Source organism: Branchiostoma floridae, chromosome 7 (assembly GCF_000003815.2).
Source record: "Branchiostoma floridae strain S238N-H82 chromosome 7, Bfl_VNyyK, whole genome shotgun sequence".
Lineage (NCBI taxonomy): Eukaryota > Metazoa > Chordata > Leptocardii > Amphioxiformes > Branchiostomatidae > Branchiostoma > Branchiostoma floridae.
The window spans coordinates 24,984,089-25,001,928 of record NC_049985.1 but is presented as its reverse complement, the minus strand read 5'-3'; the positions used below and the strand labels follow the sequence as shown (position 1 = coordinate 25,001,928).

At 40.6% G+C, this 17,840-nt stretch overlaps 3 protein-coding genes across 3 annotated transcripts in view; 1 reads left to right on the top strand and 2 right to left on the bottom strand.

Moving 5' to 3' along the window:
- LOC118419485 (vesicle-associated membrane protein 7-like) overlaps positions 1-1,721 on the bottom strand; it is a 6,124-nt gene extending 4,403 nt beyond the window's left edge. The window contains 2 exon segments of the mRNA XM_035825877.1: positions 185-425; positions 1,607-1,721. Coding sequence (XP_035681770.1) covers positions 185-425; positions 1,607-1,680 — 315 coding nt within the window. The 5' untranslated portion in view covers positions 1,681-1,721.
- Positions 1,722-1,783: 62 nt separating this feature from the next.
- Positions 1,784-5,321, top strand: LOC118419484 (DNA-directed RNA polymerases I and III subunit RPAC2-like). The gene is made up of 5 exons (XM_035825876.1): positions 1,784-1,929; positions 2,516-2,613; positions 3,007-3,083; positions 3,587-3,666; positions 4,698-5,321. The coding sequence occupies exons 1-5, from the start codon at positions 1,897-1,899 to the stop codon at positions 4,773-4,775; spliced, it is 366 nt and encodes a 121-aa protein (XP_035681769.1). The 5' UTR covers positions 1,784-1,896; the 3' UTR covers positions 4,776-5,321.
- Positions 5,322-11,446: 6,125 nt separating this feature from the next.
- On the bottom strand, positions 11,447-15,488 carry LOC118420300 (zinc finger protein 629-like). Its single transcript, XM_035827036.1, has 2 exons — positions 14,597-15,488; positions 11,447-13,176 (listed from the first exon to the last, which is right to left on the bottom strand). Exons 1-2 carry the CDS (start codon positions 15,168-15,170, stop codon positions 12,887-12,889), a joined length of 864 nt encoding a protein of 287 aa, XP_035682929.1. The 5' UTR covers positions 15,171-15,488; the 3' UTR covers positions 11,447-12,886.
- Between the last annotated feature and the right edge of the window lie 2,352 nt (positions 15,489-17,840).

Sequence of the window (17,840 nt, the reverse complement as noted above, 5' to 3'; positions counted from 1 at the left end):
AAAATCTGATCAATATGGGCAGGTCATTACTATGGACCAATTTTTTGTTTTGACTGGTCACTGTTGCCCATTCACAAGTTTATACATGTACATGTACACACAAGTGGGTACAGGTTTAGGTCTGGACCTGGACTTGATCCTCTGGACCTAGACCTGAATTTTTTCTACCAGTACCCAGCCCTACTGCCTTTGTCTTACAGGAAAGGGGTATACAGGCCCTGACTATAACTAGATGTATCATGAACCAAGCTTTGGTTTAAGGGTTTTACCTTCCATGGGAGTACGTGAGCTTGGCGTTTTCCGGAGACACTCTGGAAAGGATCTGTTCTGTCACCTCGGAGAAGTTCCCGGCACAGCTGGCGAACTTGGCCAGAACTGTCGTCCCTCGAGCAACAACACTGTACAGGATCGGCATCTCGCTATCTGGAACATGGGAGGGAATCTTTATTATATTAGCAACTTGTTTCAATACATGTACATACTGTAAATACAGAAATGCACACGGTGGTTTTTGTGTGGCAGTCTTACCGGGAACATTTTTCCATCACAGTGTATGGTACTACCGCGAATTTAAATGCATTTACAGCATACAATACAGTAGAAGATGCTTACTTGCACAGCCTATTTGCCAGTGAATTTTTTCGTGCAATTATCCGGCTGGTGCGATAATGCAATAAGTTATCTAGCTGGACCGCACCGGTTTTGGATTTGGGGATTCCGTGCAAGTGCGCGTTAATTCGTTGTGCAATTAACTGGCTTCTACTGTATTGGGAAATCACTGTTGTGATCAATCCATTCAGAAGCCAAAAAATTCTTATTGGCAGGAACATCCTGTTGATAGTGTAAAATAATTCTTATTGACAGAAACATCCTGGAATAGTATACTATAAACACTTCTGAGGGACAGTAGCATCCTGTCAATAGCGTTGAACTTCTTATGGACAGGATCGTCCTGTCAATAGTGCATTTTTGTGGACAGGAACATCCTGTCAATAGTGCACAGCATTCTGATTTATAGGAATTTCCTGTCAATAGCTTTGGAGTTGTTATTAGTTGATTGCGTCATTCAAACCTTTGTGTGAAATCAAAACAACCCAAGTCCCTGATAATTTTTTTCTTCTTTTTGTCCATGTAGAAATGATGAGTATAGCTGACAAAGCTCAGTCTGAAACTGTGTTCTCGATATTTTCAAGGAAGTTGGTTTTGTGAGAAGTCTCATTTCTGCTTTCTGGTGTTTCGTATAAAAACATTGTAATTTGTCCGGATCATCGAGTTTATTTTTCATATTCATGGCCTTAAGTATGGAGTTGCCTCACCAGCAACAAATTATGATGATGTTTTAGTAGGTTTACTTTTCCATAAATTACTTGGAAACACTCAGAATTGTCTTAAATGAAATGGTTTACAGTTGAGTCATCGTCATGTGTAGGCACTGAAAACATCGTCATGTCTGTGTGACGTTTCTTACCGTTCACAGCCAAAACGGCTATAATTTGAACGATAAAAATGACCCTCAATCTACAAAAGGCTATACGACACAATATGGCAGGACTAACAACAACCAGTCGGCGTCAAATAAGGAGAAAACCGGGACAAACCTTAAGCTTCGCGATTTCTTCCACAGTCTGCAAGATGACGATGTTTTGAAGTCATATGACTGCCCTGGGGTCCTCCGTACATTTAGCTGTTTGATGTGACATATATACTGCCTGATCATCAATATTTTCATTATATGCGATATTTCTTATAAAAAGGCACAAAATATTACTTTTAAGGATAATGTTTGATTATTTTGATAATTGTAATTTGTATAATGTGAACTCTTCTCAACTAATTTGGCTTCTAGAAGTTGGACAGGCATCGAATACATGGGCAGACAGACAGCTATCTTCCAAAATGGCTGAAAAGCAGAAGAAAAAGTTGGAAGTGGTTTGTAGCGAGCTTTTTCTTGGGTTGGATAGGGTTAAAGTTACCTATCTAGTGTTTTCTGTATTCCTTAAGTTAAAGTTTAGTGTGTAGAGTTATGAGAGTAGGCGATCGATAAATGTTTGTTTAGATACGAGACACTGAAAAGGGAAACATAAATGCCCCCCTCCCCATGCTTGTGACTGTGCACGTGAAAAAATACATGTCCTAACTTGCGATTACTAGTATACAATGTTGTCATATCAATAAGATATTTCGGTTCTATTGACAATATACTATGTTTAGCACTATTGACAAACGTCCCTGTCAACAAGGATTTTTTGGCACGATTGACAAGATGTCCCTGTCAAGAAGAATTTTCTTATTCTATTGACAGGATGTCTGTGTCAAAGAACGTTTTGACACTAATTGACATTATTTAATTGGATCTATAACATGACTGATTCAAACCTATTTCTGTGTTTTCTGGTCAATAAGGGTCTACTTTTAACAATTGACAGTATGATCCTGTCAATAGCCATGCAGTGTTGAACAGCATGATACTACGATAACCTGATGATGATGAAAGTTCCTGTACGTATGCCCACAGGTGCAGACCCTGGACAGTGATGAGTCATGTCAGACGTTTGTGCTTCATGACGAGGACCACACATTGGGGAACGCTCTCAGATACATGATCATGAAAAAGTAGGTAATGTTCGTATGTCACAGTTCTATTCAGAGATGTTAAGCTTGGTCCAGAAGATTTATAAAGCATTTTAGCGTCAAGTGACACATAGGAATAGCAGCGTACATTTCTACAGGCAGGAACTGCTAGCCCCTCCCTTTTAACGCGCTCAAGGCACTTTTTCAATCGTGGGACCCATTTTACATCCCTTCCAAAAGATGGTGCAGCCCTAAACCAAGATGCCCTTGCCAGGATTGAACCAGGGTTTCCAAGTTATCAACTAAATTGGAACTACCAGTTGAGCAACAGGGACAGTTCTCTCTGCAATATTTGCCCTAGTAATAAGGTTCTGCATATTTTTCAGGGCACAAGATGTTGATAGAACTTAACAGTATTTTTACCTTATCTTTCAGCCCTGATGTAGACTTCTGTGGCTACAGTGTACCTCATCCATCCGAACACAAAATCAACCTAAGAATACAGAGCAGAGGTAAAAGATTGTCATTCTTGTCCTCATATGTTGTATTAGAAATGTACTGTAAATTCAGAAATGTTCATGGTGGTTCTATGATTGTGGTTTTCGCAGGCCACTTCACCACAGACACAAAACTAACTGCAAACATTTTCCATTGAATTATGTGACTTCAGTGCATGGTGCTATTGTGACCTCAAAACCACCATGAACGCGTTATTTTCCCGCCACAGGTGACAATACATTGAATCCCTGCAAACTTGAATACATTTAGTTTACAGTAAAACTGTTTAAAGAGAGCCATCTAGAAGAAAAGTTGCAGGAAAGCAGAAGGTCACAATTGTTGTTTGCCTTTAGCCTCTACCAGGTTCTGTGGATCAGTGGTCTACATGTAATTCTAGAAATTGGACAAATAGAGTGATAGTACGCTAGGGGAGCCAAGTAGAAACATTATCCTCACCACGGTAGATGCTAGTTGACCTTCCATAACCCCTGTGTTCTACTGGTATTTCATACCTTAGGTCCCCCTGCTGCGGACATTCTCAGACGAGGGTTAACTGAGCTGAATGCCTTGTGTGAACATGTCCAAAACACCTTTGAGGTAAGCAGAGAACAGATACTTAATATCCTTTTTAATGTTTTCTCTCAAACTATATATTTCTGCCATGCAGTTCTATATCCCAAGATTTTTTAAAGCATAGTTATTACTGATGATGGTAGTCAAAATGCTTATGTCTTTTCTGTCAGTTTCTAGATAGTTTAGCACTCATAGAAATACCGGTATTCCAAGATGTCATAGATTCTAATAATTATATTTTTGTAAATTTCCTAGTATGAGGCTAGGCTCTCTTGGCATGCCTGGAAGTAGTGGACATATAGTTTGCCCACACTTTTCATCATATACAACCAACCTAGCAGATTCATTTTCTGATACATTAGTTAAAATCCTTCTCACATCTTTTGGTGTATAGGGGCAGCACCCATCTTTGTTTTTATAGCTCTTGGGCCATATAGGCCACTACTGCTACCAAAGGACTGAAGGGACTACCCTCAAGATTCATAAAGAAAACATACCAAAAATCTTGATGATCCATCAACGCGTTCTCAAGTTATTCTTGTCCAAAGTTTGAAAGAAAACCGGCACCTGCAGATCCACCACTCAGCTATCTACCACTCAAAAATCATGACCACAGCATGTCCAGAACACGAGATTTAAAAAAATGGACGTTCTGCTGCGGTACCTTAGCAAGCCGCTAGGGGGCCCATTATCGAACTTGACCTCCATTTTCCTGACCCCTACCCACCTACCAAATATCATCAGGATATATCCAAGACTTCTCGAGTTATGCTGTTGACACACACACAGACAGACAGACGTACACGCAACCTAACCTTACAAAACATAACCTTAGCCATTCTGGCAAAGGTAATAAATGAATACTGTAGGGTAGTGATGTGTTTGCATCTCCAATATTCTTCATCATAAGTACTGAGTGCTAAGCAGAGAAAGCAGTATGTGCCGTGTCTCAAAGTCTTTGCCATGACCAGGCACTTAACACTCTATGCCATTTGTAATAGCAATATCGTTATACAGACAGAGTTTACTGACCAATTGTGTTCTATCTCCTGTAGGGTGCAGTTGAGGAATACAAGATGAACCAGGCCATGCAGCAGTCAACAGATAACACAGAACCTATGGAAACTGGATAACACTCAAGACATTTTTAAAACCTTTGTATAGTGCCACTTTGTATACTACATCATACCATAGGAAGACTTGTCTTATGATTTTTATGGATATTGAAGTGTTGGCTTGTGTGCATTACTTCAGGAATTGAATATTTGTCACAAGCAGTGTTACGGAGATAAAATTTCCAATTGCCAGTTTGGATCCTGTTACCATGCCATTAAAGGATCATGTGATTCTGAGTGAATCAGAACTCAAGCTTATATTGTAGGCAAGTATTTAGATGGCAATCATTTCTGCCAGTGCCAGACTTTCCAGCAGGAAAGTGATCAAAGGAGCAAACAGAGCAAGAGTAGAATTGATACCAGGCTATCATTAACTGGAGATGACAATAAAACAATCCTAAACCTTTGTAAAGTTGAGTCTTTTGAGGTTTTTTTTTCTTTTTAATTAAAGACTTTAGTCAATAAAAGAGTGAAACACAAAAAGCAACAATAGTAAAATAAACATGGCTTATGAATGTGATTAAATGTGCTTTTTAACACTTCGGAGGTATATGTTATCAGCTTTAAAAAATTGGTCAATGTCATTTTCATCCATGATTTACTTCTGTTGCAACACCGTTTTTTTAATAGGATGTGTTTGTTTTCATTGGATATCAATTACATTTGCTGTGACATATGTATGAGATAAGTTGTAGGATATCATATACAGTGTACCTGTTTTTTGTCCTAGTATGGTGGTTTACAGATTTATTTCAACGTTGCATTCAAAACAATTGTATATAAACTCAAGAGACACAATCCAAAATTGACATTCATTCTTTCCTTCGTAATGGTAAAAAAACCACACAACAAATGCAGAATGTAGTAATATATAATTTTTGATGTCATACTTACCTGGGCCATTCGATACAGGCGTTCCAGATTGGTCGGTATTTTATGGTATCTAAGCCGTATTTAAACTGTAAGACCATAAACATGCAATAAAGGTCTTTCATATAAAGACAAATTACTCGTGCCATGTAGTGAAGACGTCAATGTCAAGCGTAACATGCCGGATCCAGGTGTTCCCTTAGTGGTTCTTTTCTTTAGTAAAATCAGTCAATCACAGTCACAATGATTTATCACATCAAGCCGTGTCCATGTTCGTTGGCATGACATCCATGCAACCCAAGTAAAGTGGTGTTAGGTAACCGTCAAGTCTTAGCGGTTTGGTCGGTTGTTTAGTGAATGTACGTTTTATTTCAAAGATTACATGGTTTGCCATGCGTATGTATTAGTAACAGATAGACGTAGCGATTGGCGTGTACAAATCAGTTCCAGAACAGAGTGCGTAGCGTAGCTGTTGTTCTTGAACGTCCTCCTTTTGTGTGTTGAGTGTCGAACGCCCTTTGGTGACGGCAAGGACGTTATATGAGACTTGGTGACGGCTAGACATCAAGAGGCTAGGAGCTTACAGTGAACTAAAATTTCTCAAGCAAACGGACTGTCATGGGATCATTCTGCAACAGGGAGGAGAGCTAGTGTGCATGTCAACTTGAAAGTGTTCGACCAATATTGTTTGTAAGTCGTAACGCCGGTGTTGTTATTTCCGGAGCGTCCTTATTTGTGTGTTGAGTCTAGAACGCCCCTTGGTAACGGTCACTTCCAGAGGCTATACTGGAACAGTTGACTTTCACGTCTACAGAAAACAGACTGCCAAGATCAACGACAAACCGATTGTGATCATTCTAGTTCCAGGAACATTTTATTGAGAGGTTTGCGAGTTGCTCAATTGCAAGATCAAGTTCCGAAGTGAATCGGATTAGAAACTGTATACTGTACATTGCAGTGAGTAGTGTGTGTTCCAGAACAAAACAAGTAAGGCTAGTGTTGTTCTGAGAACGTCCTTTTTGTATGTTTAGTATCAGACGTACCATGGTAACATGCGGCTAGAAACTTACAGGAATCATTCACATCTCCGTAAAACAACGGTAGCCATGACCAATGTCAAAGCTTGCTCATAGGGATCATTCGAGCTCACATGACTATTGATTTTATTGAGTAGTTTGAGTTTTATTCAAGATGAAGGGCCAAGGTGGATCGGACAAGAAAGCAGGGGATGCTAAAAGTCAGCCATCGGCGTCGGTGGTGTCTTTTACCGCCACCGAGTCCGCAACGGGCGGCGGTAGGACCAGGAAAAAGCGGAAAGGCCGCTCTTCACACTCCGTACACAAGCACAAGGCTGACGGGACCCGGCCTTCCTCTAGCATCCCCCGCCCGCCTTCTAGCAGGAGACGGGACAGCCACCACAAGAAGTGCCGTAGCACCTCACACAGCGCTCCGTCCAAATCATCCGTCTCTAAACATGCAAGAGACACAGAAACAACTTCTTCAACTTCGATCAAACGCAAGAAGTCCGCAAGGAAAAGATCCGTACAGAGTGCGAAGGGTAAAAGAGTTGCCAAGGATGGCAAGAAAGGTGTTTCTGAGACTGTGCCTCCATCACGTGAAACCACAGTTACACCTGACAACAGTCTCGAGTCCGTACTAAGGGTGGAGTATATCGCAAACAGGTAACGCATTTTTTCTATTTCAAGGGGGTGGGCAATATGTCGTAGATCAAAATCCTCTAGTTCTAGACATTATGATGTACGTTAGAAATGGTAGAAGACGAAACACATTTTATTTCAAATTGTCCCTTCTACGATCAAGAAAGAGAAAGCCTCAGTAAGGCTTAGGTCACATTTCAAAACCGAGGCCCGGTCGGGATGTTTTAGGAAACGAAAAATGAAAATGTATACCTACATACATACGCACATCTTGCCCATGAATCATATTTTGACATTTTGTGCATTTTCATGTCTTTTATATCATTCATTTCGCTTCCGAAAGCTGCCCGGCCGGGCCCCTGTTTGGAAATGTGACCTAAGCCTAAAGAGGTCACCAAATTACGTCCTAATTTCTACAAGTTTACAGAGAAATAAAAAGAAGTACGCTTCTTTTCACATCACAGAACACACTACAGAAAAGTGGGATCCTTCGTCTTTCACTCTCTCAGAAAAACAAGTCAAACCCAATAAGTTACATTTTAGAGTAGCCTCTAGATTAGAGTTGTTGTTTACTATATTGTTTACGTACCATTGTTTGTCTTTATTTTTTTGTCACTTGTAATTAACCCTCGCCGAGAATTTGCTATAAACTTGTAATTCTATCTTGTCCACAAACTCAGTCCTGAAGAACAAGAAGTTCGGACACACGAAGAAAGTCTTTCTTGTGAAATCGACGACAGTAAAACATTGCAAGGCAAAGAGCCCATCCAAGAAGGTGGGAACAATTCAATTCTATTTTAATGAGAGTCAACTAGCAATGTGTAATGTGTGGAGCATGTAAAATTGAATGGATGAAGACCTTTATTGCACATTTTCCCCACATTGAGCTAAGTACATTTCTCTATAACTTACCTACTTGGTTGAAAAAATACAGTTAACAGATTCAAAATAACACTAAGTTCCATTACATAAATTCGACTTTTCACTTTTCAGTTATATATATAGTAGAGATATAAGAACAGCATGATATGCTTTACAATGGAAGGTTTATCTAGTTGCACTAGTAGTGTATGAAATAGGTCTGTATAAGACCATACAGTTAATTTCTCTCTTTGCTATACAATCTATATTCTATAACAACTGCCTTTCGTCCTCTATTCTAAATTCTATCTACAATCTTTACATAATCTTTGTTCCGGATTTCAATATGTAGTTTATTATTTTTTTATTGAAAAGTACATGTAATAATACAAATAAACGAAGTGACAGCGGACTCAAGTTGTACTCAACTTATTTTAGCCCCACCACTTATACAAGAAATGAAAGTGATATATTGCACAGTACTATAATAACTAAATAAAAAGATAAAAATATACATACATGAAAATACAACCAGTGAGTCCCCCCCCCCCCCCCCCCCCTAACGATAGAAAAAATAAAACAGAGGATGATACCTGAACTTAAAAACGATTTGTATATGTAATGTAAACATGTGTGGTCGGCGTAATTTTACAATTAACTTTAAAAGAACAATATGTAGCTAGTTAGTGGCAGGTAATCCTTAGTCTTGTGACAGCATTCCCGTCCATCATATTTTTATTACTAAGATAGTTTTTCTTCATTATATGTAGTTTTAAACAATGGGGCGATGCCAGTCAGTGTCCGAGAAAACCAGTTCCAAGATGGGCGTGACCAACCAGACGAGAGGGACAGTGTTGTTGCCTCTCTACCGAGGAATGACGTGAGCAAATCTCCGTCACTTAGGGAGCCATCCAAGCAGAGAAAACCCGCGTTGGTATGTTCAGTCAGGGAAGCTTGGGGATCAGCAAACAGTACGGAGAAAATGGACGAAAGGAAGAACCAACATGTCCGCTTTTCGTCGTCCAGGTATGGCTTTTGTAAAGATTATACTTGTGTCAGTAAGTCATACTTGTGTACAGTCACACCTGCACAAGACGACCACTCAAGGACAAGGGATCGTTTGAGAAAATCTGGTCTATATGTGGACAGGTGGTCGCTATGTACAGGATGCAAATGTGTCAATGTAAAAATTATCTAAGGGTTTAGTAAAAATTGGTCAAATTGGCCTGGTTGTCCTTATGTAGAGGTGGTCACTTAATTGTACAGATTTGACCGTACATATATCAATGGCCAGGTGGTCCTTACTTAGAGGTGGTCACTAGTTCAGGTTTGACTGTATATAAATGGCCATGTGGTCCTTATGTAGAGGTGGTCAGTAGTACAGGTTTGACTGTATATAAATGGCCATGTGGTCCTTACGTAGAGGTAGTCACTTGAACAGGTTTGACTGTATATTAATGGCCAGGTGGTTCTTATGTAGACGTGGTCACTTGTACAGGTTTGACTATACCAATGGCCAGGTGGTCCTAATGTACAGGTGGTCACTAGTACAGGTTTGACTGTATTCCTACCTTGTCCCAGGTTGCTTAGTTGAAGTAAGTATGTAATATATTGAGAACAGTTTGCCAAGGGAGTTTGGCCATTATAGTGTTTCATTTGAAAATGTTTACCTTAGCGTGGATTTCATATATTCCTCTTTCGCCAAATTTGACACCCATACCCCTATAGAAAGGCTTGGTCAAGACTTGAAGTCAAGAGCGAATGTTAGAGAGTGCATAGAGGTCATTTGATACATGTAATTATAAGTTACTGGCCTATGAGCGACCTTCGTAACGTTACATTCCTCCAATGTTTGACCAAAAACTAGTAGCCGACGAGAAAGTACGTGTTCAAACAACTTGAAAAGGTGCAAAGGCCTCTATGATCCTTTACACTGTGAGGCCCATTCAACTAAGGAGATTATATCACATCCTTGCATGGTTCAACAGTTTACAAAAGCATTTTATGTGGGTTTAGGTAATCTCCAAGCAGATCCTACGGTAGCATAAGATAGTATCAAAAGCTGGCAGAGAAGTGAAGCCGGCTTAGTACATGTAGTGTGTTTCGCTACCGGGGCAAATGGACACCTCTTGGCTGACTACACTCCTTGTCCAGTTTGGTACTATCTTATGCCACTGTAGGATCTGCTTGGAGATAAGGGTTTCGGTGTGTTTATATGTTTCTCATTTAGCGACATATTTTTATGACCCTGACTGTAAAAGATTAAATTCATGATAATTCTTTGCGCCTATTGCACGAAACTTCTTGCGGTTTGTGGCCGAAGTATGAGTCAAACAACCCCAGTCCGTGGCTAATCTTAAAAACCATTCTACATCTCGCTTTTCTTCAATATTGTTCTTCATTATAGTTCACATCGAACGAACTTCAGTGGTAACAACGACAGAGAGGCCAGCCAAGAAGAGAAAGACGCAAGGTAAGTCTTGCTATCATGTCAAACTAAACAGGTGTCACCTGCAACAACCCAGAGAGAAAGAGTACAGACCGACCCTGACACAATTAGCAATTCAACCAATGATATCACGACTTTTATTGGTTCGACCAATGAGCGAAAGGCAACATATATGTCTGTCAAACGTTCGCATTTTTATGGTTAGTCTGCATTTCTACGTTTTGGTGGAGGTAGGCTGGGCTATGGGATCGTTTTTTTTTTCAGTTTCCAGTGGGAATTTATGTTTATGCCACGTCCTGTCAAAGAGTTACAGTTGGCCAGTCAATTTCTTACTAATTACTATCCTAATCACGTTCCCTTTATCTACTAATGCCTTTTTACTGATGCGTCATTGGATTGGAAATGTAAACAAAGCTCTGGGAGGTGTGCTGGCATAAATTAGTCACAGTGTGTACACACGTTTAAACGGACAACAATATTTCAACCCTAAATGGTCTTTTTTCAAGGTGGTTGTGACGTTGTGGTTTTACTTTTTTTGAAGACAAACCAATCTCTACAAGTGGATACGATACGAAATTACTTCCGTGTGTTTTCGAGTGACACTAATCATTCTTCTTCAGTGTCACTAAAAAGTAATGGATGTCACTCAAAAAAAGTCTAGAAGTAATGTCTGAATCTTATGCAATTGTAGAGGTTGATTTGTCTTTATATATATTTTTACCTCAATGTTTAACCTTCATAAACGTTTTCTATTTATAGTACCTATGGCATTTCAAAGACACTACCAGTACCGTCACGTATACTACTTTCAAAACAACAAAATAGATAAACAGATAGCAAAAAAGGTTCAGTTTGATGGGAAATAGATGTTTTATTGCACATATTCAGTTTGATGGTAACGTCACACATAAGATGGTACATACATGTGTTACCTAGGAATAATCTATAGCAAAAAACACCTTGTATGCCGCAATATTCGAGGAACACTTAGACACAATATTTCCCAAAGTACATGACATTTCTAGCAGCATTGTGAAAAGATCTTACATCACAGTTTGCTTTTTAGTGCACATAATCATGTACGGGATAGATTGTAAGAACAACTTTTGTTCTCTAAGTTCTTTCAGTGAGTACACACCTGGTAGCGTACTTTGCAGAAATAGGCAGAAATACAACATTTCACAAACCTACAGTACATGAAATCTCTATAGCAACATTGTGAAAAGATCCTACTTCACAGTTTGCATTTCAATGTACAAATTTATGTAGGTACAGATTGTAAGAACATTTGTTCTCTAAGTTCTTTCAATGGTAACACATCTGGTAGCGTACTTTGCAGAGTTGGGCAAAAATACAACATTTCACTAACCTACAGTACATGAAATCTATTGCAACACTGTGAAAAGATCTTACATCACTGTTTGCATTTCAATGTACATATTTATGTAGGTATAGATTGTTAGAACAACATTTCTTTCTTTCGATGATTGATTACACATTTGGTAGCGTTTCTGCTTTCCACAACTGGTCAGGGAAAATAGGAGATGTAAAAAAATGAAATTTTTTCGTATCATAAAAGCTTTTTGTACCGGGTTTTGGGGATACATTAAATAACTATATTTGTGATCAAATAATATACTTCAATATCTTTCCAATGATTTCTATTTTCCAATAGACGAGATAGAGATAGGCATTATTTTTTGAATGACTGCGTGTTTGATCAAAAGCTTGGGTAACTGGCGTTCAGTTCAGTCAGTTACCACGCTTATTGGCAGGGACCAAAAATTTTAAAACTTTATTTAAAGGCAAGAAACGTTTTCAGGCGGGTTTGACATGCATCAAATAAACCACGGAAAAGTGAGAAAACAGAAAGGTGGAAAATTTTCGGTCAATTTTTGAAATGTTTTAGACAATTCAACTTCTAGAGATATTCCCGTTCTATTTTTTTTTTGTCTTTTTTGTTTTGTTTCACATTATTTTTCTTTGAATGGGGATCACTTCGGCGAAAAATAACTTTCGGAGGACGCCTAGCTCTTCCTAAGGCGGAAGTTGTCAAGCTAGCGTGTCAGAAACGTCTCCTTGCTGCCCGAAGCGGTACTGCAGTTTGCAGCTTTGGCTCGTGGCTCGTCAGCCCTTCGGTCGCACAGTCTGGTTTTTACCAGGAACAGACCTCGTCTTGGCTCAGTAGCATAGGAGCTGAGTCGCTCCTCGTCACATTATGTAATTTAAGCAATTACAAGTCAGAGAAAACATTACGCTTTCTTCTATTGAGTTCTACTCTTCTAGAAGTGTCACTTGGAGGAATACACCTGTGGTGTGAGTACTAGTGTGTCGTACGGACTGAACTTCCGAGTGTCCTTGCAAACCGTGGGGTCTCGCCGTAGGAGCGCCCTTCTCTCGGCGCCTTTCAGGTGTGTCTTGGCGTGCTTGGTGAGGTGGTCCTTACGGCTGAAGGCCTTGCCGCACTCCGTGCAGGGGTAGGGGCGAACCCCGGTGTGGATCCGGCGGTGTCTGGTCAGCTCCTCGTTCCGGGCGAAGGCGCGTCCGCAGCCGGGGTGGTCACAAGGGTACGGCCGCTCGCCTGAGGGGGGCAAGAAGAAGCGATACAGATCAGACCTCTACTCACGAGCAACAAACAGAAAACAAAACACTGCCTATAAAAACAGCTACGACGTAAAACATTGCAACATGTTGTGCATACGATTTGAAGACATGCCAAACTACATACATCTACGAATTCAGCAAAGTGATCGTGAGATACAGCTACGAACAGCAGAACAGAGATGACCCTTCTTCCCGGAGTTAACAAAACAAAAAGCTGTCAAAAGTCTCATACAATCTGATAACGCTAAACGGCTTATGTATTCGACCCACCAACTTGTCCTATCTGCGTTCGAATCAAGACTGACACGCGTTAGACAGACGTGTTAGACCAAGACACCCCAGGAGGGCTATACCATCACCAGCAAGAGTCCAATTTATTCCAACACAAAATTTATAGGATCTAACAGACCGTGAAAAAGCATGGTTTGGATCGCTCTATTTTTTCGGTCCTGAGAGAGACATGGTACGGACTACTGGGTCAAGGGGAATGACCTTGAGGTCATGTTTGCACGCGAGAAAAATGAAAAGTTCGTTACAGATTGTAGCCGGGGAAAAGTCACACTGTGTATACGGTATCAAAGTTTCAAGCTACAACAAATTCACAGAAAATGATGCTATGTTTTGGAAAGTTTTTGTTCTCTAACAAAACATGTTCTTTTCTCTCAATCATAAAACCTACAATCTTGACATAAAAAGGCATGCAATAAGTAAAAAATAAACCCAAACCGCAAGCCTGATACGAAGACTAGCTGATTTCAAATTCACAAAAAAATGATGCTATGTTTTAGAATCCTTTTGTTCTCTAACAAAACAAGTTCTTTTCTCAAATCACAAAACATACAATCTTGACATAAAAGGGCATGCAGTGAGTAAAAAATAAACCCAGTCCACAAGCCTGATACGAAAGCTAGCTGATTTGAAAGTATTCCAAACGCATAAATTGCCAATTTGCAGCCTCAAAGACCACGTTGAAAGGTTCCCTTGTATTGATTAACATTAGCTTGTTATCACCACTGAGGGAACGGGGTTAATTTGATCCAGTCCTCGGAAACTTCCAGAAGTTCACGGTTGTCTTTACATATTTTCTTTTACGGTGGACCTGGGTCAAGAGATCTTGCACTCTTTCACCATCTAACGATAAACCTGGCGCTACACCCTGTAAAAGACGCAAAAATCTACACACCCATCCAATGAACAGAATTCTAAAACTGTGAGTGACGGAGTAAAACTTAACAAAGAGGTTTGTAAGGATGTTTTAGTGTGACGTCGATCGCGTTGGTGTTTTGGAGTGGGAAAATTTGCCTTGGTTCCTTTCCTAGCAGTTTTCTTGAACATATCGCTGGGGTACCGCTTGAAAATGTGAAACTTAGACATAGAAAAGAAACTTAGAAACTCACCGGTATGAACCCGTAGGTGCCCCTTCAGTTGTCCGTTGTTTGCGCAGGACACCGTGCAGTAAGGGCACGGGAACTTCTTCTCTGGTCTCTTCCTCTTGCCGTTGGTCACATCCACCTCTCTGGACGCAGACTTGTCCTGGGTCAGCCGGAACTCGGCTCGGTCGCTCGCTGACTTCTCCAGCGAGGGGGACGTGGATGGCACGCGGGGGGACGTCCTGTCGGACCCCGAAGGACTGTTCTGGACGCGTCGGTCTCCTGCCGTCGGGAGGAGTCCCGGGATGGGTCCAAAGGACTCGATTCTAGGCTGGACAGGATGGCTGTCCGCTGTCGGTGGGGACGGCTTCCCACTGGAGGCGGGGAGACCGAAGTTAATCCTCGGGTAGAAGACGGGAAGCTCGCTGGGCTTCACCAGGGAAGACAGGCCGGGATGGAAGCACGTCGGCGGGCAGGGCCAGGGCAGGCCGTACGGAGCCGGTCGGCAGCTGTGGACGGACGGTCCGGAGAAGGCAGCATAGCCGGGATGCGCTGACATAGACGAGAACGGCGGGCAGTAAGCGAGAGCGGAGACTTCCATCTTGGTCGTGTGAAGAGTGTTCTGGTGTTCTGAACTGAGGGCACGCCACTGTCTCTACTAGTTATATACCCAATCATGCACTTCACACCTACAATAGGAGTGATGGCGCATGTGTGTGCCTGCTCGCTTGGCGTGTCTGTGTGCTTCAACCACAGACATTTGAATATCAGTGGCGGTGGTCGGGCGTTCTTTGAAGCCACCTTGTTGAGCAAGAGGTGTGAAAAGAGCATCGGAAGCCTTTGAAAGCTCCCGAACAGATTGGTCTCTCTAAAAACTCCTCAATTTTCTTGAGTAAAGGGCGTGAGATACGGACTAATGTTTTTACAGAGTTCTATTGAGGAAACGCTCTGAAATATGTATTGTATAATGTACTGTTTCACGTGGAAAACAGTTACGGAATCTGACTCATCTCTAAGGTCACATGTGTACATTGATTCCTCTTCTCCACACAGTGAGCCAAGGAGGTCCTTGCTTGAACCAAACTTAGCGCTTAAGGTTTTCTTGAGATAAAACAGAAGAAGAACCGACGATTTCACCGATTTTTCTCAATTTAAACATCGTTTGAATACTTAGGTCCAGTGAAGAAAGTTGCCTCCTTTAAAAATGATAATGAGAACAATGAAGACATTAAATTATTGTTCATGTGTATACCCTTTGGTTAAGTACAGATGGCAACAAAAGAATACTAGTAGTTGATGGATTCATAATCTAAGCACAATGTCAACCTAACGCAAGAATTGTATTCTACTGAGCGAATTCAACTTCTTCTCGCTTCTTTGTGATGGTTTTAGAATGTAGGAACTTCTATCGTGAACTACTATCTCATTCTGCGATTTTCCTTAAAAAAGGAAGCTCTAAAAACTTCTATCAATACAACGCTGAGTTTCTTGTAAATCCTTGTCTGAATGCCAATTACAAGTACTAGGAAAAAAAGACGAACAAACAATTGAGAACAATATAAAATTTGACTACTCTATTCTAAACGGTCTAAATCATTGGGTTTGGCGTATTTTTTTTGAGAAAGTGGAAGACGAAAGGCCCTACTATCTATTGTAAACTATGTTTGATTGTCAATCGCACGTAGAAGGAAAAATATGAAGAAAAAAAAACAATTGAGAACCATATAAAATTTGACTACTCTATTCTAAATGATCTAAATCATTGGGTTTGACATCTTTTTTTCCGAGACAGTGTAAAAGACGAAAGGCCCCACTATCCACTTCACGAACCTAACGAGGCGCTAATTGTCAAAGGCACCGACGCCTTTACAAAGGGTGCCGCGGGGAGTTGACACTTCTCGCCGATGTCCAACTTGCGCCGTGCCCCTACTCGGCTGGGCTTGTTGCAACAAACCCCGCCATCCTCGCACACGGGGCATCGAAAATTTACACCGAAGCTGTGAAAAGGCCAGCGGCGAACAAAAACATATGTGTGTTTCGCGTAGGTGTGAAAAATCGGCCTGGCTGTTGGTAATTGAATTCAGAGGAGTCTAATCCACGTGTTCGCGTGGACGTGTGAGGTTATTTTACGGACTCAAAATCAATTTGGGTGGAGATAATCTTCTTCATGAGATTTTAAAAGGCGGCACGTGGATAGGTGTTTCAAGCGGATAAAACTGTCGGAGGTCACATTTTATCATCTTTTGAAGCCTTTATTATTCGTTTCTATGTCATTTCATAGCAGTACTAGTGCGAGTTTCTAAATACACCATTCTACAAGGACGGCGCTCTTCTGCACACACTGCGACCTAAATGTTTGACAGATCGCTCAACGAATTGACTAATTTGTATAGAAAAAAATTATCTTTTTACGCTTTGTGTATTTTGTTGTATTTTCAGACACACTTTTACATTTTGTATGATATAACGGTATGTATTATACCCGGTATGAAATCGAAGGTTACGCACATCCGTTTTAGTTCGCCGTTAACAACAGATGTAGAGAAAAGGAAGTTCCAAGAAAACGCTCACTGCTAGAGAAAGACAGTATCTACCAAGCTGGCTATAATTGTAAACTATAGAGGGAATAATTTGCCCTGGGTTGTTGGCCTCCATAGGGTTTCATTTAGACTAGCGAATTTATAAATGATACCCTTCCGCGGACTAACTGTACTGGTCAGTTATTTTCTGCTGAACTTTACTGTGATCCTTACTATATATCTATAACTTCGTAGGGAGGCCTGGAAGTGGCTAAGAGGTGCAGAGACACAGAAAAGGCCGCAAGGGATCAACCACCGAGGTTAAAAAAAGGCATCCTTGGTTGATCTCTTGCGGCCTTTTTTTAACCTCCTTGGCCAACAACTGTCAAAATAACAACTGACTGGTTTATCCGATTTGAATCAGATAAATTCCAATTTGTGGATTTTGTATAAACAAAAGAAATATTTCTTTGAAGAAAGGACACCGAATCTTGAATATAGTATTGCATCTTTCTGATTAGCTGACTGAAGTTGCCTTGCCATGATATCATTTTCAACCCGTGTTTTAAAGCTCCGAGGTGTAACAAAATGGCTACTGCATTTGTGCATTTGTGGATTTTTTTGTTACAACAATGTAGAAGTAAAACATACATTCCCACCCACCCGTAGCTTGTGTTGTATTATATGTACAATAAAGGTCTGTCAATCCAATTCTTGAACTTGATAGAAAAACTACGGACCAAACCGAAAAG

What these genes read in the sequence shown, in the direction of transcription:
- LOC118420300 (XM_035827036.1), bottom strand. Translation starts at nt 15,170, where the DNA reads ATGGAAGTCTCCGCTCTCGCTTACTGCCCGCCGTTCTCGTCTATGTCA. An exon ending in GCACCTACGGGTTCATACCG is followed by an intron (nt 13,177 to 14,596) that starts GTGAGTTTCTAA and finishes TGCCCCCCTCAG; the next exon opens with GCGAGCGGCCGTACCCTTGT.
- LOC118419484 (XM_035825876.1), top strand. Translation starts at nt 1,897, where the DNA reads ATGGCTGAAAAGCAGAAGAAAAAGTTGGAAGTG. An exon ending in AGAAGAAAAAGTTGGAAGTG is followed by an intron (nt 1,930 to 2,515) that starts GTTTGTAGCGAG and finishes GTATGCCCACAG; the next exon opens with GTGCAGACCCTGGACAGTGA. An exon ending in ATGTCCAAAACACCTTTGAG is followed by an intron (nt 3,667 to 4,697) that starts GTAAGCAGAGAA and finishes TATCTCCTGTAG; the next exon opens with GGTGCAGTTGAGGAATACAA.